The sequence below is a fragment of the Stigmatopora nigra genome, chromosome 8 (genome assembly GCF_051989575.1).
Source record: "Stigmatopora nigra isolate UIUO_SnigA chromosome 8, RoL_Snig_1.1, whole genome shotgun sequence".
In the NCBI taxonomy this organism is placed as follows: Eukaryota; Metazoa; Chordata; class Actinopteri; order Syngnathiformes; family Syngnathidae; genus Stigmatopora; species Stigmatopora nigra.
In genome coordinates, this window is record NC_135515.1 from 11,447,283 (window position 1) to 11,472,033 (window position 24,751).

Genomic DNA, 24,751 nt, shown 5'->3' on the forward strand with positions numbered 1-24,751 from the left:
AATAGGCTCTAAGCTGTTTGCCTCCGTGAGTGCAGGGTGAAGTTATGTGGCTATACGTTGATAGGGGCTCTATGCGGCCGGTGGTGTCATCTCATGTCCCACACATCTGACGGGCTTGTCCCGAGAGGTGGTGACGAGCAGGAGAAGGGCACAGATTTGGACTATTTCAAAGATAATTGATCTTATTGGCCTGCTATTTATGACTGTGACACGTGATTGATTTAGCAGCCAGTGTGAGATTGACAGAGCTGACCTCTTCTCTTTCAAGGCGGCTCCTCAGATATGAACTCAAGACTGCACAGCTGTCTTTTTTGGAGGAACAGCAAGCATGCAAGCTGTGTTCCCATAGTATATGGCATATACATTCACACTGATGTTATTTTCAGACAGTCAAGTGTTGATTTTTCACAAGATACGGAATAATCCCAACAATGTATGTCAAGGGTGTCAAACTCTTTTGATAGTTGTGGTTTTCTTTGAGGGAACATTACATCTCCCCAACTAGGGCTGCCATGATTAATGTTATAAGTGACAAACAAACGATTATTAAATGAATCAACAATGATTTTGATTGTCCGTCATTCATTTAGAAACAAAAATGGAGGGGAAATTCTTTGCCTTCCCAAGACGTAATTTTGTTTGTTGCTATAATTTTAGACTGCCTGTAGAAATAACATCATCCTGTGTTAAGTATTTTTATCGCTTATTAAAGAAGTAATCTCAGGGAAACAGTAGTTGGGATACAGCACCTACAACTCTATACACTGATCACAATGGAGAGCAGTTCATTGGACAAATTGCCTTTCTATGGTGATTCAGACATTGATTCCAATGAAAATGTTCTCTTATTGGTGTAAGACGTTTTTGAGGATGACGTATATGTTTACGACGATGGAAATCCTGCCGACTTTATTGGTCCATACATGTATGAGCCAGACTGAGAACATCCAGCAGACGACGCCATCGCGGTCTCATAAAACGAACAAAAATCTTTTTAAAATGTTTAATCTTCAATATATATGTAAAGTTCAATCCAATGATAAGCGTGTTATCCAGGGGTTTCCTTATAAAAGAAGACCACACTATTCACTGGAGGAGAAAAGCACTCTCAGTCAAGAAAACTGAATGTTGGAACAGCATCCGGTTTCTTTTTCTTGGCAACCCTGAAACGGATTGAACACCATTTTATTAGAATGAGGATACGGTAGCTGTCTCCTAGCCTAGGGTCACCACAACCCATCTGGGGCCGGTCCAGGCTTGCTATTCAACATGAAGTTGAGAAACCAATGTATACTACCTATTACAGAATCCTGATTCTTGTTTACTTTCTTGAATGGAAGTGCAAGGGATTTTGAAGCACTTACGTATTTTATTAAATGTCGCAAACATGACAAGTTCACGAAAATCCTTTCCGGTTAACCCACACTAGTCTTTCCTTTTTAGAAAATCCATACGGGCATATCCCTAATCCATATTTTGGTTTTATTTTTCTACACGGTTACAATTGCCTTTATTTTTAACTGTGTTGATGATTTAATGTCACTTCTTTGTATCTTTTTATTTGTGTTTTGGGATTTTAAGGTGATGTCAAGCACTTTGAATTACCTTATGCTGGATTGTGCAATACAAGTACATTTCTTATGCCTATTTACGTTTTGTATAGGGATACGTATGTGTATGCTAGTGTTCTTCATCCTCATTTCTACGTCCATTGTATTAGTCGGTTTCTATTGCCATTCTTTTACCATCATGTAGCGGCAATTAGCTTTTGTTTTTTTTCTTTTCCAGAGCATTCTGAATATGCCATTTCCCTGACATTTCTCAAACATCAAGTATTGCCTGCAAATGTACCCCACCCCAAAAAATTATCACCTCCCGCCACTGCTCTGGTGTATGTATTACCTCCTAAGTGAAAGTTGGCAAAGTCCTGGCAAGAAGACTGGAAACATCTACTCTCAGTGAAAGAGATGAACTTCATACTGTACATGCTGGCTCAACTTCACAGAAAGTCACAACTGTGGTACACGAGTGTCATTGATCCGCTCAAGTAACCGAGCAGCATATTTCCAAAATGTATTTATAAAATGATTCTTCAAATGTCCAAATTATACTGTTCATTGCTTTAGGCACCAGGATCCATTTACGGTAAATGGAGTGACAGAAAATGTTAGACTGATTTAGTCTGACACTGTACAGAAAATTGCTCACATTAGAGCAAAAAAATCGGCTTTATTTACCGAGTGGAGTTTTCAAGGATAATGGTAACTTTTAGATGTGCAAACCACCAATTAACATAACAATTTGATATTGAATATCGGTATATTTGTTCCCATTACCGTATATTTTCACATATAAGCCTCCCCGCGCATAAGCCGCATCCTTAAAATTGCCTCAAAATGTTTTACAATTTCTTGCATATGAGCCACCCCCTGCTTCACAATTTTCCCCTCCATATTCATGGTAAAATAGGGAGTACAAATGTGTTACTTTGAAGGGAAAACTTTAAGAAAAATCATTGCAGGTGGTATTTCTGAGATACTGTATGAATCAAAAGGGCATTATTAGGGTCAATATCATAAGGAATTGAGTAATTCATCCAGTAATGGTTGTTTTCTTACTGCAAAACAGAAAATAACCAACAAATAGTCAATGTTAATTTGCCGACATCTACTATGAAAGAGTATAGCAACACTGTAATTCTTATGCCGATTTAGTCATCATTTTTTGTTACAAATAGGGCTTATATGCGAGAAACTACGGCACTACAGCTGCAACAATTAGATTTTCTTTTGATTCAATGGCCTCTGATTGACTTACGTGATTCAGTATTTTGCAAAGATGATTTATTTTTACACTTGCAAGATGGTTCCGATTAATATGGGGAACAAAAATTCCCAAAATAAATAAAATGAAATGCCCATTCCATACCAAACGATTCATTCATTCAAAAAATGCTTCAAATTGCTTGTAGTGGTGTGCAGATGCTTTATGTGACTGTCTGAATGTCTCTTTTTCCATTGGTAGACCGACCTTTTCAAGACACATGTCACTCAACACTCTTTAGCACGCATTTCCACGAAGTACTAACCGTGCAAGGGGTCAGTCATCAAGCGCTTTGGAATCAAAAGCTTCCTTAACTGGGGCTTTTTTGAACATGAGGTTTGGACATTCTGTTTTTTTCTTTTATGACTTGTTTTATTAAATTATATGAGTATTTCAATACAGCTCTGTGTTCTAGTTTGGGGAAATAAGACTTCCCCAGCAGAGCAAAAATTGGCTTTAACTTCAATTACGCTGTTCTAAGACTCTGATTGAAATGTCTTGGAAAGGCACAACGACAACTGCAAGTGTCGTTTCCAATGCTTTAAACATGTCAACGTCTCTCCTCAGTTCTTTCCAACTGTCGTCATTCCCAACCTGGCTAAGGCTCATTCACTAGCTTCTCTCCAACATACAATGAAATACAATCATTCCCGCAATTTAATTTTGCACGGCACGTTTAGAGGATTTACATCATGAAAGAGTGGAAAAGAACATTTCTTCATTCTCAGTTATATGCAAAACAATTTTCTTGTCGTCCACAATTGAAGCTTTCAGCGTCCAGGCATTCTTTCACTAAAACTCTTTAAACATTTCCAGGTTATCTGACCTTTCTTACTCTCAGCACAAGTTTTAAGCCATTCCAAACAGCCCCGCCTCCCTCCAGTATGGATCCATGACTATCCAGCCAGATTGCTTTCAGCAGTACTGTTCCCCAAGGACATGCAAAAGACGACTACGTTTTTATTCAGAGACATTTCAAAACAAATGTGTCTGCTACAAACCCGCACAAGAATAACTTTATTCAATAAATGTGATTGAATTGGGCTTGGAAACTTTGACCAAATAGATTTTTTTCAAGAAAATCGCAGGACATGTGGCAGGAGACGAAATTTATTTTGGGGCAAACTCAGAGGAATGTGTTGCCCTCTTCTGCACCTAACACCCAGCACCAATTTACAGTGAATATTTGTGCAGTTCAGCTGAACTAGAGAAAGTGTTGACATTTAGTTTTCACATTCCCCAGTATGAATAAACATCCTGCAGTCGAAATATGGCGCTGCACTGGTTACAGTTGAATCAAATAAGGTCAGAAGTGAGAACTGGAAGAGGGGAAAAAAACAAAGAAGCACTATCAAATATTTGGATTCCCAAATAACTTTGACAACTTTAATAAAAGTGTAATCTGCTCTCCAACTGGAATGAGAGTTTTGATAACAGTGAAATGGTATAATGAGTTCTAACCAATCAACATGATGTGGTTATAGCCAATCAAATTTTGTAATGAGAGGGTTAGGGTTTTTACCCTTCAGGGTTGCTTTAGATGTGTATTAAGATTTGTGATAATTCCATTAAAATACATGGTGTATGACAGCATCAATTTTAAAACTGTCTCCATCCAATAAATCAATGCAGAGGGTCCAAATTTGTACGGCCAAAAATTACTATAAATACCAGATAAGTATTAGTAATTTGACAAAATATATATATGTTTTTCTATGTGGAGTTATCAGTTGTGTTTAACTGAAAATCATCACTCTGTTAATAGTTGATTTTAAGACAATTTTAGACACAAAAATGACACCGTGTGTGACTCCATTCAGGGAACTGTTTTCTTTCATTAAATTCTATCTGCCCACCCCTTTTCCAGTCATATTAAACTACAAAAATAAATGATATATAACTATACAGATGAAACAAAGCTCTAAATTTTCAATTACACAGATAATCTTTACCCCATATGAGCTCTGGCCAACAACTGGGAACAAATTACAATTTAAAAAAAACATCACACGAGTTACTTGAGTAAAGGCTGATGATTAGGCCAGAAGATTTGGGTAATGTCAAGGATTCTGGATTGAATTAAACACAAATTTAAAAAACCCAATGTTATTTACCCCAATGTGTGTCTGACCTTAGAAAGTCTGCCTGAAAATCAATGAGGTGACAGATGATGATTTCAAATGCTGCTATTTCTGCTGTCACTAACAATAACATAACTCCTGTTCTCTTTGCACTGGCTCCCTGTTTCTTGGAAAATTAATTTTCAGCCTTTCTACTTCATTTATATAGCACTGAAGGCACAAAAGACATCAGTGACCTTGTAGTCCGGTATGATCCTTCCAGACAGTTTAAGTTATACAATGCTTTTCTTCACTGTATACTCAGAGTCACAATAATACTCTAGATATACAGTATCCAGTGGCGGGCCGTAAATTTCAAACCGACGCCTTCAGTGCTATGTCTGAATCAGTCCAACCCTCAAAAACTATATTATGGCTATAAAACCTTCACTGCAGCTACAACTGCCACACATAAAAACGCATCAAGAATAACCTCATACAATTGAAATATTACTTAGGAATATAGCCATATTTTATTCACCAAAAATCATTTTTATCTGTACACAAAATCCATCCTTCTTTCTTTCCTCCTTTTCTATCAACATTGAAGCTAAAAGTTTTGCCTGTCCTGTCATATTTTTGGCACAAGTTTTTATTCGATTTAGTTATTTAATAGGTATTCATAGGCAAATCACAACCAACATCAGTCTGTGATTCAGATATTTTTTTTAGGCCAGCAGATAAGGTCTTGCAGGCCCTGACGGTCCACCACTGACATTATTTTAACCAAACTCCTACAAAACATCAGGTCAATGGCCTAAGTGAGGCACTTTAATAGGAGATTCCAAATATTAGACCCAGCTCGGAACAATGATATGAAGTTTGCTTTTATGTTTACAGGGTAGCACACAGCCTGTCATCATTGTCTACCTTGTAACTTCTATTCTTACCGAGCTGTTGAAAGTCAGTTTCCACTTGGGTGATGTACAATGTTTATAGGAATTCCCGACTTCCCAAGTGGGACAAAATATCGTTTTACAAATATGTTGGTTGTTTTAATATGGCGCTGACTCTTGACTACTGAGGTAAAAAGTTCCAGAGTTTGTAGTGTAGTGTTATTTTAACACAGTCTTCTAAATTATTACCATATTTTCTGGACTATAAGTCGCACCTGAGTATAAGTCGCACCAGCAAAAAATGCATAACTAAGAAGGAAAAATCAAATAGTTGCACTGGAGTGAGTATAAGTGGCATTTTTGGGGGAGATTTATTTGATAAAATCCAACATCAAACGCATACACGCCATTTTGAAAGGCAATTTAAAATTAATATAAAATAAAGAACAACAGGTTGAATAACTGTACGGTATACAAACATTACATGACTGACATGCCTGGTAATGTCAGTAACGACATAACATTAAGAGTTAATAAGATAACTCTAGCGTAAAGAATTATGCTAACAAGTTAACCAAACTATTAGTTTCACTTCAAATCACTAAATCCAATGAAATCTTCACCCTTGGTGTCACTTTTAAAGAACTCCCCCAATGCAGTTACCTTTTTTGTTTTCTTCATTTCAATAAGAGTAACATCAGCTTTACCGTTTTCGACTGTTTTCACTATTTGAAAATAATAATGTGTTAATAATTTCTCACATAAGTTGCACCAGAGTATATATCGCAACCACAGCCAAATTATTAAAAAAAAACTGCGATTTATAACCCGAAAAATACGCTATGCAAATACTTCTTCTGTGTATTTCTGCAGTGCTATGGACCTGGGCATTGCAGTGCATGCCATTCTCTAACTATACACTGATTGTTTATTGCTTTTTGTTTTTCTTCTGAATTGTCAGCTGTCGCATCTATCATGTTTTACATGTTTTTTTCCCCTTCTTGTTTGTTTGAACAATCATTTCAGGTGCCAGTGTCATTTTAGTCAGTTAACAATGCAGACATTTTACTAAATCATGTTAAAATGACTGAATACAACACAACGCTGCCTGAAACACCATCAAAATGTTGTTATTTCTTGGAGAAGTAACTTGAAATGGCAAAGTGGGTGAATCCCCACTCCTCGTTCATCTAATAGTGCAACAAAATTATATGGTAGTTAACCAAGCTTCGTCATTTGACACTGATTTGTGGATTCTCTATTGCTTATCCTCACAAGGGTCACGTTGAGTGCTGGAGCCTATCCAAGCTAACTACGAGCATCAGGCGAGGGACACCATGAATTGGTGGCCATTCAACCATGGGGCACAAATACAGCTCAATCACTTGAGTGTATAGACCAAGTCTTAATTTGAATTAACAGCTGTCTATTCACATACTCCCGTGGCACCCATAATTTACAGATTATTACAAAGACAGAAAAGTGTGATCCAAGCCAAGCACCACGCCAGCTGTGATGAATTGCTTTGAGTGTGAGCCATCTCTTATTACATCCAAAACAATCTCAGACAGCCCGTGTCTCCCAGATCGTATTTTCGGGCATTGTTCTCCATGGGATGTTTATAGTTTGGTCCCAAATCCTGATATACGATAAGGAATAAGTAAGAGGTAGTAATTACAAGGCACGTATTCTATCAGGTCATTTTATGAATGTGTGAAATTAAAGATGCCTATGTTTTATTTGAAGGGCTGTAATTACAACGATAACATACAGCTGTATGGTAAAGGGTAGAGAAGTAGTCACTGGGAAACTATCAACATATTTACATTTTATACATTTTGCAGTCGCCCAATGTTAGTGTATTTCTTGTCATGAAAAGTATTTGTTTGTATGTTTGTGAAAAAAAAGCTTGATTGTCTATTTTCTGTTTAATAATGTTAACAAATGGTCACATGTTTCATCTATGGGATGTTGAATTTCAAGACTATAATTTCTTGACTTTAATGTATTATTTTAAATCACACCTCAGTATAAGTCAAACCAAAGAAAAATGGAAAACCAAGACAAGAAAACACAGAGTTCACATTATTGGAGCAAATTTTACTTTTGAGGTAACCAAAACAAAGACTAAACATTAAAATAGTAACAATAAAATAGGGAACAACAGGCTAAATAGATCTATCTGTTGATAGAACATTAACACTTATTCAGATATCAATGGTCAGAATCATACAACCAAACTTTTTTTTACCAAATAATCTTAATTTCCATCCAAATCATTACCAAATCCATTATTGTCTTTATTTTCAGAATCACTCCTGAACAACTTTACCAACTCTGAGAGTAGCGGGCATGCCCAAAACATTAGCCAATTAAAATGCTGCTTAAGACCCTTTTCCTTAAAGGAACATTTTCCCTGTTTTTTTGCATTAGTTAGTGCAGAATTAAGGGAAACACAATGGGTCCAAAGCAACCCGGTGCAATGAAGGGTAGTGCGAAGAAAAGTCGTATGATGACAATCAATATTAAGCACGAAATAATCTAAAAACATGAGTAGTATATGCATTACTGAGGTGGCTCGCCAATATGTATGGAGAAGCAGGTAGTTCGCCTCAGAAGCCGCAGTGGAATACATTAACCTCTTTTCCTTGGTTATTGCACAAAAAGGTTTAAATTTAGAGTGACGTAAGATTAAAACTTTTTTTAAGGAATCCAAGTTCATTTAAGATGAATTAAAAATGTATGTTATGTTACGAGCACATCCTTCAAGTCTCTCTCTCCCATCCATGAACTCCACATTGTACTGAGTAATGTCTCATTTCAGTATTTAACGCCATAAACACTAGTTATTTGTTACTCTGTTAGTAGATATTGAATTACAACCAATAAAAATGTATTGCCTTTGTAATATCCTGTTTTTTGGTGTTTTTTTTCTGAAAATTGAAACAAATTAATTAGTATTTATAGTTCAGTTCTATGGGAAACGTTGATTTGATATACCAGCAAATCAACATACAAGCTCAGTCCCGTAACGCATTAAACTCAAATCTCAAAGTATATAATTTTATATCAATAAATACACTTGACATTGAAAGAGAAAATCAAGGCAGAGGCTTAACCCCTTGAAGATATGTAGTTTCTCTCAGTTCCCTTAGGCAATTTACTGTTAAGGTCATAAGAAATAATTCAATTATGTGGGGGGATGATCACAATGGACCTCGAGAATTTGCGGTGAGACCTCACATCTCTAAGTAATCAGTATCACGATGTCAATGATTTTTTTTGTTAAAAACGGCTGTTACTTCTGAAAGAAAGAGAAAAACTTGGTTGTTCGTTTAAGGATTGTTAAACATTCAAAGATTATTTTTGTTCGAGAACAAACTCAATGCCAGTCTCACTTCTGTGGTCAAACGACCTTAAAACGTTCAGCTTAGCTTGGCACTGGAGCCTCAAAACTGGAAACAAAGGGAAAGAGTAAGCAGAATTTGAAGTGGTTCAGTCAGCTGGACGACATCAAACTTATGACAGGAATGTTGGAATTTGATGCATGCAAAAACACATCTATACATCGGCCTATTTTTAGAGCATTTGCTAATATTTTTGAGCAATGTCACCTGTATTACAGTACACCCGAGCTGAAAACATATGGAACAAAAGAGACAGTATTATTCATTCATTCATTTTTTGAACTGTTTTATTCTCACAAGGGTCATGGCGGGTACTGGAGCCTATCCCACCTGATTTTGGGAAAAAATGGGGGACACTCTGAACCAGGCGATTGCAGGGCACAAGAAGATGGACAACCATTCCAAAAGAATGGGAGAAAAAAATATCATAAGGCCTTTTTGTCATCATACACTGCTGAGTATAACTAAATTAATGACATTAAACACGACCGTGGCAGGACTCGAACCTACAATCCCCTGATCCGAAGTCAGATGCCTTATCCATTAGGCCACACGGCCAGCTCTTGTGTTTTCAGCTTGTTTCTGGAGTACCCAAAGAAAACCAATGCAGACTAGGGAAGAAAATGCAAACTCCACACTGAGTTGGATTCTAACCCAGGACCCTAGAGCTGTGAGGCCGATGCACAAACCCAGGGGTGGGCAAACTTTTCGGCCCGGGTTCCACATTGACTGAGGAAAAAAGGACTAATATATTAACATACTGATCACTCATATTTAAAGTAAAACGTATAAAGTACAAAGTAAAGTAAAAAGGAATGTATTAAGAAATATTAAAATGTAATTTAAAAAATGATAGAAGGGCTGTAAAACACGAAAAACAAATAAGATTGGACAGAGCTACTGCCACTGGCTTCCACGTGACGACGCCATTTTGGGTAAAAAATAAATAAATAAAAAAGAAATTGGACAACGTCGGCGGGCCGAATGCGGCCCGCGGGCCGTAGTTTGCCCATGTTTTGCTAAAAACTCAACCGCCGGGTCACCTAACTTTACTTATGTAATGTTTTTAATTACAGATAATGAATGAAGAATTTTTCTCCACAGACAAAAAGCAAAAGATGAAAAACATTTTCTAAGAAGATATACAGTAATACCTCCCCACTTTGTGGATTGACTATCACAGACTCAACACATCGCGGCTTAGTTCTGCCAAATAATATGAAAGTTTATAGTTTATAGTTTATAGTTTATAGGATATGAAAGTTTATAGTGCAGGAACAATAACACAAATATGTAATGGTGGGGGGAAGGCAAGTCACAATTGGAGATTATTTCAATGGCCATTAGTATTGATATTAAATAGACACCATAAAAACATATAGGTGCAATAGGTGAATAACCGCATTCACGTATTGTGTCTGGTCTTGGAATCGATTTACTGCAATAACAAGGTATTTCTGCATTCACATTTTTCGATATTTTTATTCGTATTTAAATTTCAGCTGACTTTTATTCTTGTCTTTTTACTAAGTGGTGGACACTGTGACAATGATATATATACACACCCTCAGTTTATAACAAGTCGCATCACCTGAATTGAAAGCATATGGTTAGCGGTCTTAAAACTAAATATCTGTACCTCATTCTAATTGTGACAACTTCTGTTTTGAGATGATTTGTGTGGGTGGCAGTTTAGAAAGGGAAACAAATTAGATCTACTTTCATCATTACGCTTTTTCTTGCCAAGTTTCAGTCTGTATTTGTGAAAAAAAAATATGATCGCCATCATTTAAAAGTCACACATTGTATCTTTTTATAGCACCTTTAACTGTGTTGGAAGGGTAACCAGATAGTCCAGTGCACATTAAATTTGAAAGAATCATGATATATGTTGCCAAGTATGCCAAGTGATTATGTCCTGATAACAATCGAAGACCTTTTAAGGGTTCCCTCATGTATTTCCAGACCTTCTCGAATATCCTATTATCTTCAACAGGAACTCTTTAAAAGATGTCGAGATGTTGTAGAAAATCAGCCAAGGACATTTCATCTAATTTTCAAAGTGCATTTCAACCAGCATACAAAAGGATATTATCTCAAAATTGAGAACGCACTTCCGACATCACCACATCAAACTTGAAATCAAAGGATTTTTCCCCCCTTCACCCAATGCCAAATCTGATGAATTTATACAGTGACACTGATTTAACCTGTGATAATGGTCCAAATAGGAGGATCTTTGTTGAAATAATTCTTATTTCATCTGTATATCGTCCTGAAAGTGGATTGTATTCATTCATTTTCTGAACTACTTTATCCTCACAAGGGTTAAGGGGGATGGTGGAGCTCAGCTGATTTCAGCACAAGATGGGGGAGACCTTGATTTGGTGGCCAGCCAATCACAGGGCACAAGGAGACACACAACCATTCACACTCACACTCATATCTAAGGGCAAGCTAGAGTGTCCAACCAGCCGACCATGCATTGTTTTTGAATGTAGGAGGAAACCAAAGTACCCGGAAAAAACCCACGCAGGCCAGAGAGAAACCATGCAAACTCCACAAAGGTGAACTCGACATGCTAACCACTCAACCGCTGGGAAGCCTTGACTTGTAGTATTATACAAAATAAAATATTCTGTGTATTTAAATTTAGAGGAATGTAAGATTAAAACTTATTTTTAAGTGTATATGGTAATTTAAGTCAAATTTAACATTTTTCTCTTGGGGTCTCTCAGTTTATTTCCATGGGAAATTTTGATTTGAGATACGAGTAAATTAACATTCTTGTTTAATCCCGGGACGCTTTAAGCTTGTATCTCAAGGTTTTACTGTAAATAAAAAAATCTTAACGTAAAATCTTTATATATATATATATATATATATATATATATATATATATATATATATATATATATATATATATATATATATATATATATATATATATATATATATATATATATATATATATATATATATATATATATATATATATATATATATATATATATATATATATCATACCTACCTTCCCATTTTACACAACACATACAAATAGTATATACATATATACATATATATATATATGATCTGTATATATGTATATATATATATGATCTGTATATATATATATATATATATATATATATATATATATATATATATATATATATATATATATATATCATACCTACCTTCCCATTTTACACAACACATACAAATAGTATATACATATATACATATATATATATATGATCTGTATATATATATATATATATATATATATATATATATATATATATATATATATATATATATATATATATATATATATATATATATATATATGATCTGTATATATATATATATATATATGATCTGTATATATATATATATATATATATATATATATATATATATATATATATATATATATATATATATATATATATGTATATATGTATATACTATATGTATGTGTTGTGTAAAATGGGAAGGTAGGTATGATGGCTGGACAGACATATATGAGCAACTAGTATTTCCAGCTGTCTACTGTACTCTACAGTATGGTGAGTCTAGAGCTATTTGAGCGACCTCCGCCATCTGTGCAGTCTTCCCCAGCGTGGAGTTCCTCGGCTGAAATGTGAGAGGCACGTAGCGACTTCCCTCCCCTCCCCTCGCCAGCCGTCCTCTCCTCCCCTTTCCTCCCCCCAGACACAAACCCTGCACGGCGGCTCCCGTGTCTCAGTGTGCGGGAGCTCGGAGGCAGCAGCGCAAGCTACCGGAACCCGGAGCGCTTCTTCTCCCTTTCCCGAGCGGGAATGACGGTCATGTGAAGGACTCCCGCAGCGCCTTTTCCGTTCGTATTTCCAATCCTTTTGCTTCATTTTCATCAACCATTTTTATCCGGAATCAATGTTTGGAAGACTTTGTTGAACGGACTGACCCCAACCTTCCAGCATGAGGGAATAACGGACCCTCTGGCAGCCACATTTGTACCTTCATGTTCATGTTCATACCAACCGAGCTGTAATTTTGACCTCCGCAATGAGCATGGATGGTTGTCCGCTTAAGGTGGCGATTTTCCTGTGGTGCCTGCTTGTGATTTCGGGTTCCAGTTTTGAGATAGGCTCCTACGAGCTGGAGCGAGGAAGACCGGCCAAGTGCGAGCCCATCACCATCCCCATGTGCGAGGGCATCGGCTACAACCTTACGCGCATGCCCAACTTCATGGACCACGACGATCAGAAGGAGGCCGCCATCAAACTGAACGAGTTCGCCCCTCTGGTGGCTTACGGCTGCGACGTTCACCTCCGCTTCTTCCTCTGCTCCCTCTACGCACCCATGTGTACCGACAAGGTGTCCACCTCCATCCCTGCCTGCAGACCCATGTGCGAGCAAGCGCGAGAGAGGTGCGCCCCCATCATGAAGAAGTTCAGCTACACCTGGCCCGACTCTCTGGACTGCTCCAAGCTGCCCACCAGGAACGACCCCAACGCCTTATGCATGGAGGCGCCGGAGAATGAGACCAGAACCGAGGTCAAGAAAGGTGAGGGCATGCTTCCCGTGCCTCCTCGCCCCCGGCAGGCGGGTTCCGGCGGTGGCGGACGTTCCCCGGGCGGCGGGGGCGGCTCCTGCGAGAACCCCGATAAGTTCCAGTTTGTGGAAAAAAGTCAGTCGTGCGCCCCACGTTGCTCTCCCGCTGTTGACGTCTTCTGGTCCAGACGAGACAAAGACTTTGCCTTCATCTGGATGACGGTGTGGTCCGTCCTGTGCTTCGTCTCCACCGCGTTCACCGTCCTCACCTTCCTCCTGGAGCCCCATCGCTTCCAATACCCGGAAAGACCCATCATCTTCCTGTCCATGTGCTACAATGTGTACTCGGTGGCTTTTATCATCCGCTCAGTGGCGGGCGCCGAGAACATAGCCTGCGACCGTGAGCACGGCGAGCTCTACATCATCCAGGAGGGACTAGAATCCACAGGTTGCACCATCGTCTTCCTCATTCTCTACTACTTTGGCATGGCCTCCTCCATCTGGTGGGTCATCCTCACGCTCACCTGGTTTCTAGCGGCAGGAAAGAAGTGGGGTCACGAGGCAATTGAAGCCCACAGCAACTACTTCCACATGGCGGCGTGGGGCGTCCCGGCTCTAAAGACAATCGTCATCCTCACCATGAGGAAAGTAGCCGGAGACGAGCTGACCGGTTTATGCTACGTGGGTAGCATGGATTCGGGGGCGTTAACCGGCTTTGTCCTCATCCCCCTTTCTTGTTACTTGGTCATTGGGACGTCCTTCATCCTCACCGGCTTTGTGGCGCTCTTCCACATCCGCAAAGTGATGAAAACTGAAGGCACCAACACGGAGAAGCTGGAGAAGCTCATGGTGAAAATCGGCATCTACTCCATCCTCTACACAGTGCCAGCCACTTGTGTTATTGTCTGCTACTTCTACGAAAGGCTAAACATGGACTACTGGAAGCTAAGGGGCCTCCAAGCCACTTGCGGCTCCCTTGATAGCCACGCCGGCGCCGATTGCTCGCTGAGGGCGTCCGTGCCCACCGTGGCGGTCTTCATGTTGAAGATCTTCATGTCACTAGTGGTGGGCATCACCAGCGGCGTCTGGGTGTGGAGTTCCAAGACCCTCCAGACGTGGCAAGGGCTGTGCAGCAGGAAATTGACGGACAGGACTAACGGCAGGAAGCCGTGCAGCGGCGTCAGCTGTAGTAACAGCCATTGCCATTACAAATCTCCCACAACCGTTCTGGGCGTGGCCAAGACGGACCTGCACGCCGATAGTCCTGCTCATGTCTGACACGCACTAATTAGGGCGAGTCAGGAGCTGCTAAAAAGGACTTGAAAAAGGGACGGATGCACTCATTTTTATTAGCCATATTGTTCCGTGTAGGGAGATTGATGTCGGAACAAAGTGTGGCATTTTGGCAGTTATAGGTGTAAATCTGTGTAAATGTTTATTTATTGTAAATATATTTAATTTAAGTTCATCTTTTGCTCTCAGCAGATGTTGTGTTTGGATGCATTTTATTCAAGAGAGATGAAGTGCCTTTTATAAGAACACTGGCTCTTGACTTTTTATTTTTGGACAGCAATAAATTTGTAGAACTTATGTTCAACTATGAGCGCTTGTCTTGTTGTCATTTTGGAAACAATTCCATCACCTCCCGTTGCGAATATCATAGCTTTTTAAAGAAGCCAGAGCAGGAATTAATATGTCAAAAGCAACTGTTCATGTCTCGTTTTTCTGATTTGTCTCTCTGGGAATGTCTTTGCACCAAGTCCCCTCTCCAAATGTGTCCCAGAGGCGTCTCCGAAGATAATCCTCAAAGAGACTCGCTGATGAAAAGAGGGACAGACTGCGCCAAGAATGACTGTTTGCATCACACATTTTCTTTTTAAATTGCAACAGCAGTGCACATAAGAATATGTTTAATTAATAGCCGGTTTAATCACTATCGTTGGTCTTTGCTTCTTAGCTTGATCCTACTTTGATCTCATGGGACACCTCACAGGCACATTTTATCCTCATTGCTCGGCACAATTTGGCAACAATTCTCATTTTGTGTGGTTTCGCCATGCAAGTGTAAGATTCACATTTATATGCCATTTGTGGTCATGTTGATTGTGTCCAAAGATCCTAAGCAATGACTAAATAAGTTCAATTATCTTTATTTGACTTAGTGAAAACACAAAACAATCCACCTTTTATTCCCATATTGAAACAATCTAAAAAAAATCTATTAAAAAAAAACAGGCTACTACACATTGCCTTCTTTTCATTGCTTAAACTGCCCAATTTGGGTCTTACAAATTACGACTGCAATGAAGCCAATTTCATTTCACACTAGTAAAACCGTGTTCGCTCACACGCTATAAAATCGTTTTTACATCACGGGACTTCAAAAAAATTCAAGTGCCAATGTGAATTGCAGTCTTACACAGCAAATCATTGTAAAACACGATGGAGACTAACCGTATTTGACAGCAGTGTGCCTGATTATTTAAAGTGTGTTTAGCACATTAAAGTGATAGCATGGAAAAACGTGATAAGCGGGACATTATTATTTTTATGTGTAGCCCCATACAAAGAACAGTACTTCCAAGTTGGAAGCGTCTGTGGAGCATTTTTTTTTTATTCCTGGGAACTTAAAGTATTGTTTTTGTATGACAGATTGTCCCGTGTGCAACTTGGAGTTTATGTGTAAATGAATTCTACGTTCCTTGTGATAAATCAAAAACATGTCAACAAGGTGTAATGCAGTGTGGATGTGTGCCATGCCTGAGTTAGCTTCAATTACTTTTCTCCAGAACAAGATAGGAAAGGGGAGTAGAGAAGGACTGGGGTGAGGAGGGGGGGTTGGTTATATATCCTCCCTTTTGTGTTTTTATTTCTAGGCCATTGCAGACAGTGCTCCTCGACTTGGAGTCTGATACAGCACGGATTACTTTTAACTATTAAAAAGAGGTGTTTTGCTTGGAGGGAGTTCACAGCCAAAGACTCGGCTGGTGGTGTTTGAGCCGCATGTTCCACTTCATGGTTGCCTGAGCAGGGGGGGGTGCTTCTTCCCAAGATTACACTCTACTGACATGACCCAGAGAGTCCCAGCACTCACTGCGTGAGACACAAAACAGCCTTTTCCACCTGCACCCAATACTTCAGATAAGACTACAGCGGGTTGGTTTGAATGGTTTTTTTCTCATACGTTATATTTGTGAAACGCTTATTCTCATAAGGGTCATTGGGGGTGCTGTAGCCAGCTATGGGGAGGTGGTGGATACTTAATTGGTGGTCAGCCAAACAAAGGGCACAAGGAGATAGACAACTATTCACGCTCGGACTCATATTTAGAGGGTTCAATCAGCATTTTGGAATGTGGGGGAAACCAGAGTACCCAGAGGAAACCCATGCAATTCTAGTCAGGTACTTGGGTGTTTTGAATCTTAATATTATTTTTGATTATGAATATATTTTCAACCAATCAAGTGACATATGCGGCTTATATCTAGGTGTGGGATATGTGTATTATGTTTTTTGATTTTACAAAATTGAAGTCTGGAGCACTCTATATTGCGGAAATTATGGTATTTTGATCTCTCGTTATAACGTGGTTTACTTTTCATAGTTTTGCTACTTCACGGATTTGCATCGTGCATTGTGTTCTGCATTCTGATTGGCTAAAAAGTTACTCTGCTTCTTCTCTACCAGTGCGTCAATAAAGTTGCAGTTTAATATGTACATGTACGTAAAACAGCTTGCCAAATTTTCATTACGTACGTGCAAATTCTCTTGCAATTTCAAGTACAGTACAGTACAGAAGTTATTTGTCGAAAAAAGTCTGTAAAGTAGAGTATTTTCATTTGTGAAACAAATGATTGAGCCTGTAAAAAATGGTTTGTTCCTTCTTTTCAATGTATAATAGAGAATTTAATTGTAGAATACTTGAAAAAAAAGGTTTCCACTTCACGGATTTTATCACATGTTCTTTTTGGAACAAGAGTATACTGTGTATACATATATATATATATATATATATATATATATATATATATATATATATATATATATATATATATATATATATATATATATATATATATATATATATATATATATATATATATATATATATATATATATATATATATATATATATATATATATATATATATATATATATATATATATATATATATATATATATATATATATATATATATATATATATACATATATATATATATATATATATATATATATATATATATATATATATATATATATTGTGTTTAGTATGTTTAGTAATTAGTACCCATTATTACATCAGAGATTTTTCTAGTTAAATCCTTTGTGCGACTGTCCTTCAAGTGAAAGTAATTTTGTCCCTCTCTTTAAAACGACAGGAAGTTATTGTTTCTTTTTCTGCAAATTTCCTTTATTTTCAGCTCATTGACAGCCAAACTTAGCTTATTTTTCTTTTCTTTTCCTTTCTTTTTTTTTTTTTAGAAAATCACACACAGCAAAGCATTTTTCAGATAGAAACTAAAAGGAAGGTTGAGTCCGAAAACAGTTTGTTTGAGCTGTGGCTACTTTGGCGCCAGAGACGTGTCTGCCGGGAACACCTCTCGCTCTTACACACACACACACACACACACACACACACACACACACACACACACACACACACACACACACACACACACACACACACACACACACACACACACACACACACACACACACACACACACACACACACACACACACAGAAACACCTGAGGCCTGCAGTGTGGGAACCCAATCATCCCTTGGTTCATTCCAGCAAAGACCCCACCCCGTCTTTAGGTAATGCCACTTTCAGAAGTAAGTAACCTCGCTCTGGATCGAAACATTTAGTTTGGCTGAGAGTCCACGCTGTTTTTTTTTCTTCTCTGGCTCACACGGGAGGCTTAATAGTGTCAGCGTCAGCTGCACCAAGTAGCTCATTAGTCTGGGCCAAAAGTTAAAACTACTCCTAGAAAAGGCGCCAGGCAAACTGCCTTACATGTCTGTCAGTGAAAGTTTCATTCAGTCAAGCGAGAGCTTGAAAGTGTATTTATTGACCAGTGCCAGCAATGGAGAGTGAACATATTTCTATAGAATGTAGACCATTTGTTTTTATGCAAAGACTTAAAACACCTCAGCACTTTATCTGCTGACACTATGTTATTGTCTTCAGAGAAGAAATCCATCCATCTGGTCATGGGTCTGATTAAAGTCGATCATTATGGCATCAATGTGCCTTCCTCAAAGACTTCATCCCATTGGCCCCCCGAGGGGGGGAAAAACTGAAAATAAAGCATCCTTCATTGACCGGCCCCCCCTCCAAATGCAGTTCCTCCCCCTCCTTGAGCACTATCCCTTTCCTGGTCGGGTTTTGATGTGCAAATGAGTCTATTGAAAACCCACAGGCCCCCAAAGAGATGCTTACCATGAAAATGTGCCAGTCGTAGAACACCCGAGTTCACACAGCTCGCCACTCCATGCAACTGGACTCTAATTAGACACCCGCTCGGCCATTGCTGTTGCATATGCCCCCCCCCCCCCCCCCCCCCCAGACACCTCTCATGCAAACAACCTGACTCCCAACAAGCAAACCCTTACAGTCATCACTGAGGTGAATCCGGGGTGAAAGTACACATGTAAGAATTTGGATTGACATTGATTTTATAAAATGAGAAGAAATATCATCAAATTTGTTTTTTGGAAAGGTTGTCACATCTGTGTAATCAAAGCACACAAACATTCAAGGTTTGTTGAAAGCCTTGCTAAAAGATGAAAGGGTTTAAACTCGTTCAAAAGCATAGGTTCTAATTAGCGTTGGCGTTTTTGTTCGTTTAAAGCTGAAACGTAAACCCATGTTTTGGTTGAAATCCACTCATTTTTATATGCCGTCTAAAAGTGTTGCTAGGTTAAGGAAGGTTTGGCCAGGGTGTGCTTTATATCAAACATACAAAGAAGTATCAGTGTCATTACAGTGTTCCCTCGGTTATCGCGGTTAATGGGGACCGGGACCACCCGCGATAAGTGAATTTCCGCGAAGTAGGGATGCCCCTTCAAAAATGCTTAATTTTAATTTAATTATTTTTAATTTTTTTATTTTTTATTTTTATTCACCCTGTATACAGTACAGTGTTCCCTCGCTACTTCGCGCTTCAGCTATCGCGGACTCAGAGCTTCGCGGATTTTTTTCAGGAAAATAAAAAAAAAATAAAGATATTAAGTTAAAATTATGAATTACATCATTTTACAAGAGGTGGAAACAAAATATTCAATAAGAATTAGTAATTGCATCAAAGAAATGGTCAATAACATGGTGAGAGTTCAGGAATCGCATTGACGACGTCATGGCTGTTTACAGGCGCATCTTCACCGCCCGAAAAAACAATGTTCACAACTCCCAATAACGATGTTTCTTACGTACAAAAAAACTGCAAAAAATCCTCCATCCGGACTACTATGATGTTTTTGCTTTTTGGAGCTTTTGTGCATGTGTTATATGTTTCTTTAAGCATTTTTGAAGGGGCACGCCCACTTCACGGAAATGCAGCTATTGCGGGGGGTCCCGGTCCCCATTAACCGCGATAAGCGAGGGAACACTGTACACCATATAGAGTACGGGTAGAGAGAGTGAAATTCATGTTATAACAAAAAAAACTGTAAAATATGTTGTCTCAATGTAATATTTGTATTTTTTATTTTTTTCCAAAAAAAACGCGAAGCTCTGAATTCACGGTGGCTGAACCACAAAGTAGCGAGGGAACACTGTATTTACTTTAATTTATTTGTTATGAACAAAAAATAAAGACGAAAAATCCTCATAGAGATTCATTGCAAATATTCTGATTCATAACTGCGCTAATGCTCATTTGAAGTTTTGGGGCTCCAGACTCACTTCCTTTCATCTTGATCTGAAGAACTTGTGATGACTACTGGAAGAGCGGTAGTTGAGTGTGGAATCTACTTCTTGTTGCATATCAAACACTTGAGGAGACGAGTATGTTGAACTCATAAACTAAATCTGAGAAGAGTGCTTTTAAAAATACTGCTAGAATATCACTTATTACTCTACAAGGGTTATTTCTGTGGTTGCACTAATGGAAGAAAAAAAATCCACTAAAATGTAAGTGTTTCAAAGATTTGGATTTCTTTAAAGGGAAAATCAAGCTTATGAAAAAAAATCTTTAACTATTTCAAAGAAGATAAAACTGAATTTGCGGCCCGTGGTTGAGTGGTTAGTACAGATGTAGGAAATCTACGGCCCGCGGGCCACATACGACCCGCTAGGCTTTTTAATCCGGCCCGCCGACGTTGTCCAAATAATGTTTTTTTTCCAAGATGGCGCCGTCACGAGGAAGCCAGTGGGAGTAGCTTTGTCCACTCTTATTTGTTTTTCGTGTTTTACAGCCCCTCTATCTTTTTTAAATTACATTTTAATGTTTCTTAATACATTCCTTTTTGCTTTACTTTGTACTTTATACTTTTTACTTTAATGATGAGTGATGAGTATGTTAATACTTTAGTCATTTTTTTCTGTTTATGTTTATTATGTACTGTTAACGGATGCACTTTTTTATATGTATCATATGTTGTGCTGACTCGGCCCATCTGTCAAATTTTTAAAGTCAATGTAGCCCCCGGGCCGAAAAGTTTGCCCACCCCTGGGTTAATGTGTTGGCCTCGCAGTTCTGAAATGTCCTCTGCCTGGTGCCTTAAATCAGCTAGGGTTGTCTCCAGCACCCTCCGCGATTCTTGTGAGGATAAGCGGATCAAAAAAAGGACATATCAAAAACGAAAATGCTGTGCCACATTACGCCAATGTAACATAAATGTTTCAACCTAAAAAAAAAAACGGTTTTCACACACAACAACAGACGAAGTTAAAATCATATAATGCAGTGCGCCTTATAGTCGTGAAATCCTGTGAAAAAAATTGTCATTTTTTTAATCAATTTTTTTCTGTCTTTAGTTCAGAAATAATTTTGTAAAATCTAAAAATATATAAAATAAACATTGTTTCAGATCTATAAAACACAGTACATTCGGGGCTTTTGATCCAATTCTTTCAATCCATTAAAAAAAATTTAATATATCTAAAATGGTCCAGCCCATGTGAAATATTATTCACCAAAACATTGACATAGAATATTAATGACAATGCAAGATGATAATAGCTGCACTATTTGGGATACTTTTTCCAAAGGTTAGCATACTTTGATAAAGTAGCACAATTGTTTAGTTTAAATTTACAACTTTACATCTGAAAACCATGATCAATGCAGATTAGGCCTCTAAAATCCCTCCAACCAGTCGACCCCAACTACAACCATAAACAATCCAACCCCTCCATTCATATCTTTGTCTACAGTACAACAAGAAATAGGTGAGTGACAAAAGAGCGAGCTGATTGGTCGAGATACAAGTGGCAGACAGCAACGCATGGAATCAATAAGCAAACACAAGAGCAAAACACACTATGGCAAAAAACTGAAAGAATCAAACACTAACCAAATTCAAACTTAACAGGTCCACACATTGATTTCTTGGTCGCTTTGTTCTGATTGATATGCCGATCCTTCTCCCAATTAAGACGCTTAATCCACACTCATCGGCTATTATTAGCCTTCAGCCCGCAGCCGGCTTTTGCTTTCCGACACATAACATGAGAACTATTCATTGTTTGAACTATTTGAGGCTGCGTTCAGACTACAGGCATATGCGTTCAATCAGATTCCTCCTCAAAATCTGACTTTTAGGGGTGACTGTTCGCAGCATTTTTAGTTAAAGTCCAAAATGGATGATATTATTAAACCATCTGCAGGGTTGCCAACTGCCAAGTTTCTCCAGAAATGCAAGGCAAACTCCAGAAATATCAAAAACATTTCCTCATTTTTTTTAAAGTAACTATTTCGGAAAAGTACCACATTTCCGATTTAAATGCCTTGAAATTCACACCATGGCTACAACTTCCACCATCTTGATTCAACTGCACTGTAAACTGGAAGAATTCACTAACACGAGTGCATTAAGAATCATACGAGTTACAAGTTCTGACTAATGATTCGTCTTGTGCCACCGATTCGGAATTGATTACATTAGATAGCCTCTATCGCTTTAACATTTACGTTTTCGTTCATAAGGAAAGTAAGTATTATTAACCACCAGTCTTTTGTTTTGAAAAAAAAATCTATCATTTCAGGGGTTGTTGTAAAGCAGGGGTCGGGAACTTTTTTGACAAAGAGAGCCACAAACAATTCATATTTTCCAATGGTATTTCTTGTGAGCCATATTACGAATTTATGTCAAAATACTCACATGCATTTTTGTTGACTAATTTCACACTTTTAAAGTGGAAAAAAAGGAAATATTTTTAAAAGATTCTTATGCCGTTCCCAATCAATGAGAGGATGCGTTCCAGAAGAGTCTACTGCAAAAAAAAAAAGAAGATTAAAGCAGTTCTAGATGTAATATCTCAGTTCTGTCACCAGCGATTTTCATATTTTAGCTCACAGGTTAGCAAAGAGCAAGATGCACCCTACAAAAGAGCCACATGTGGCTCCTGAGCCATAGGTGCAAAATGGTGCAAAATGGATGGCAATTTGGATTAAACTTCGAATAAGAAACCCAGACACTCGTAGAAGTTTATTGGTTCCTATTTGAAAAAAAATCCCATGTTGAAGCCATCTCCAAAAGACATTTGCACATTGCACAAAATGTGTGACACATTGGAATTACAGACTGTAAAACGCATGTAAAAGGACTCAAACACAAAAATAAACTTATTTTCATTATGCTTTACTTTTACAATAGTTTGCAAAACACAATATTTCAATTAATGTAAAAATGATTGATTTAAATTGTCCTATGGTTATTTTTTGTCCTATGTTTTTTTTTTTTTTTTTTTACATTTTATATCAATTTTGGAAATACTCCGGAAATGGCACAAGGGTACTACTGAAATGGGGTCGACAGAGGTTGGCAGCTCTACATCAGATAGGTTGCTGTGGGAACTAAGTCAGCCGGTGTAGAGCGACGTCACCAAAAACCCATCTGAGTTTTTCAAATTTAAAAACATTCTTTCCATGTTGGACATGAAACTAACTCCTGTAGTATATGTTATCAAATTTAAACCATTAGCAATAATGAGATTTTACTGCTTTGTGACAGTTTAGATTAAAGTTCCACATCTAGTTTCAATCTGGATGGACTATAATTTGGATTCTGGCTGCAGGTCTGAACAAGGCCCGAGTTGAGAACCATCATTTTATTTTGCAGTCAAAAACTGAAAAGCCTCAGCCTTGTCAGGTCACATTTGTCCCAAATTGGCAGCGCCTTTGAGCCGTGACATTTTCTGCGTTTAATATTGTTTTTTTTCCGTTATGCTCATTCTAAGAAAAAGCATTAGCTATTTAAGGCCCTTTTAACAGGCTTTAAATGTGGACTTTTCATATCACAGGAACTAAATGTAAATTTCTTGGTCATTTTTCTACCAAGATTGGCTATCTTGGTCTTAGTCCTGGTCTAGGACCAAATTTGGTAACAGTTCCTTCTGGTTAAGGGCAAGTCTAGTTCAGTTCTTGGTCATGGTTTCGAAAACAAGAATAGCTAAATAAAAAGTTAGTTGTAAAAACAAATTTTATGACTTAATTACAAGATTTTTTAATAAATATTTATGTATTTTTTAAATCCTCAGAGATTTTAATTGATCATAACTTGAGACGTTTAAAACTGGAGTCATTGCAAGAGATTGAAAAGTCTCAAACAAATGAGAAAATTCATTTTTGGTGAAGACCTTTTCATTTATTTGCTTGGAAACTGACTTCTTGTTTTGCATCTGTGAATTCTTGGTTTGCTCTTGTCTGTTTTTTTTTAACTCTTCAGTTCTTTTCCTGGTCTTGTCTGCCCTGACTGGGTAAGTCTCAGTTGCTTCACATGATGACATTTATCTCACATCTTCAATCGGGTAGGAAGGAATGGCTATGACAAATGCACAAAAATGCAGATAAAA

At 37.9% G+C, this 24,751-nt stretch overlaps 1 protein-coding gene and 1 non-coding gene across 2 annotated transcripts; one reads left to right on the forward strand and one right to left on the reverse strand.

Moving 5' to 3' along the window:
• Nucleotides 1–9,671: 9,671 nt before the first annotated feature.
• On the reverse strand, nucleotides 9,672–9,744 carry trnar-ucg (transfer RNA arginine (anticodon UCG)). Its single transcript has one exon. It is a non-coding gene; the product is annotated as a tRNA-Arg (tRNA).
• A 3,174-nt stretch (nucleotides 9,745–12,918) lies between these two features.
• fzd9b (frizzled class receptor 9b) lies at nucleotides 12,919–15,328 on the forward strand. The gene has a single exon (XM_077723110.1). It carries the CDS (start codon nucleotides 13,237–13,239, stop codon nucleotides 15,001–15,003), a length of 1,767 nt encoding a protein of 588 aa, XP_077579236.1. The 5' UTR covers nucleotides 12,919–13,236; the 3' UTR covers nucleotides 15,004–15,328.
• Nucleotides 15,329–24,751: the final 9,423 nt, after the last annotated feature.

Excerpts from the sequence above, each read along its gene's own strand:
- fzd9b (XM_077723110.1), top strand. The coding sequence starts at position 13,237 with ATGAGCATGGATGGTTGTCCGCTTAAGGTGGCGATTTTCCTGTGGTGC.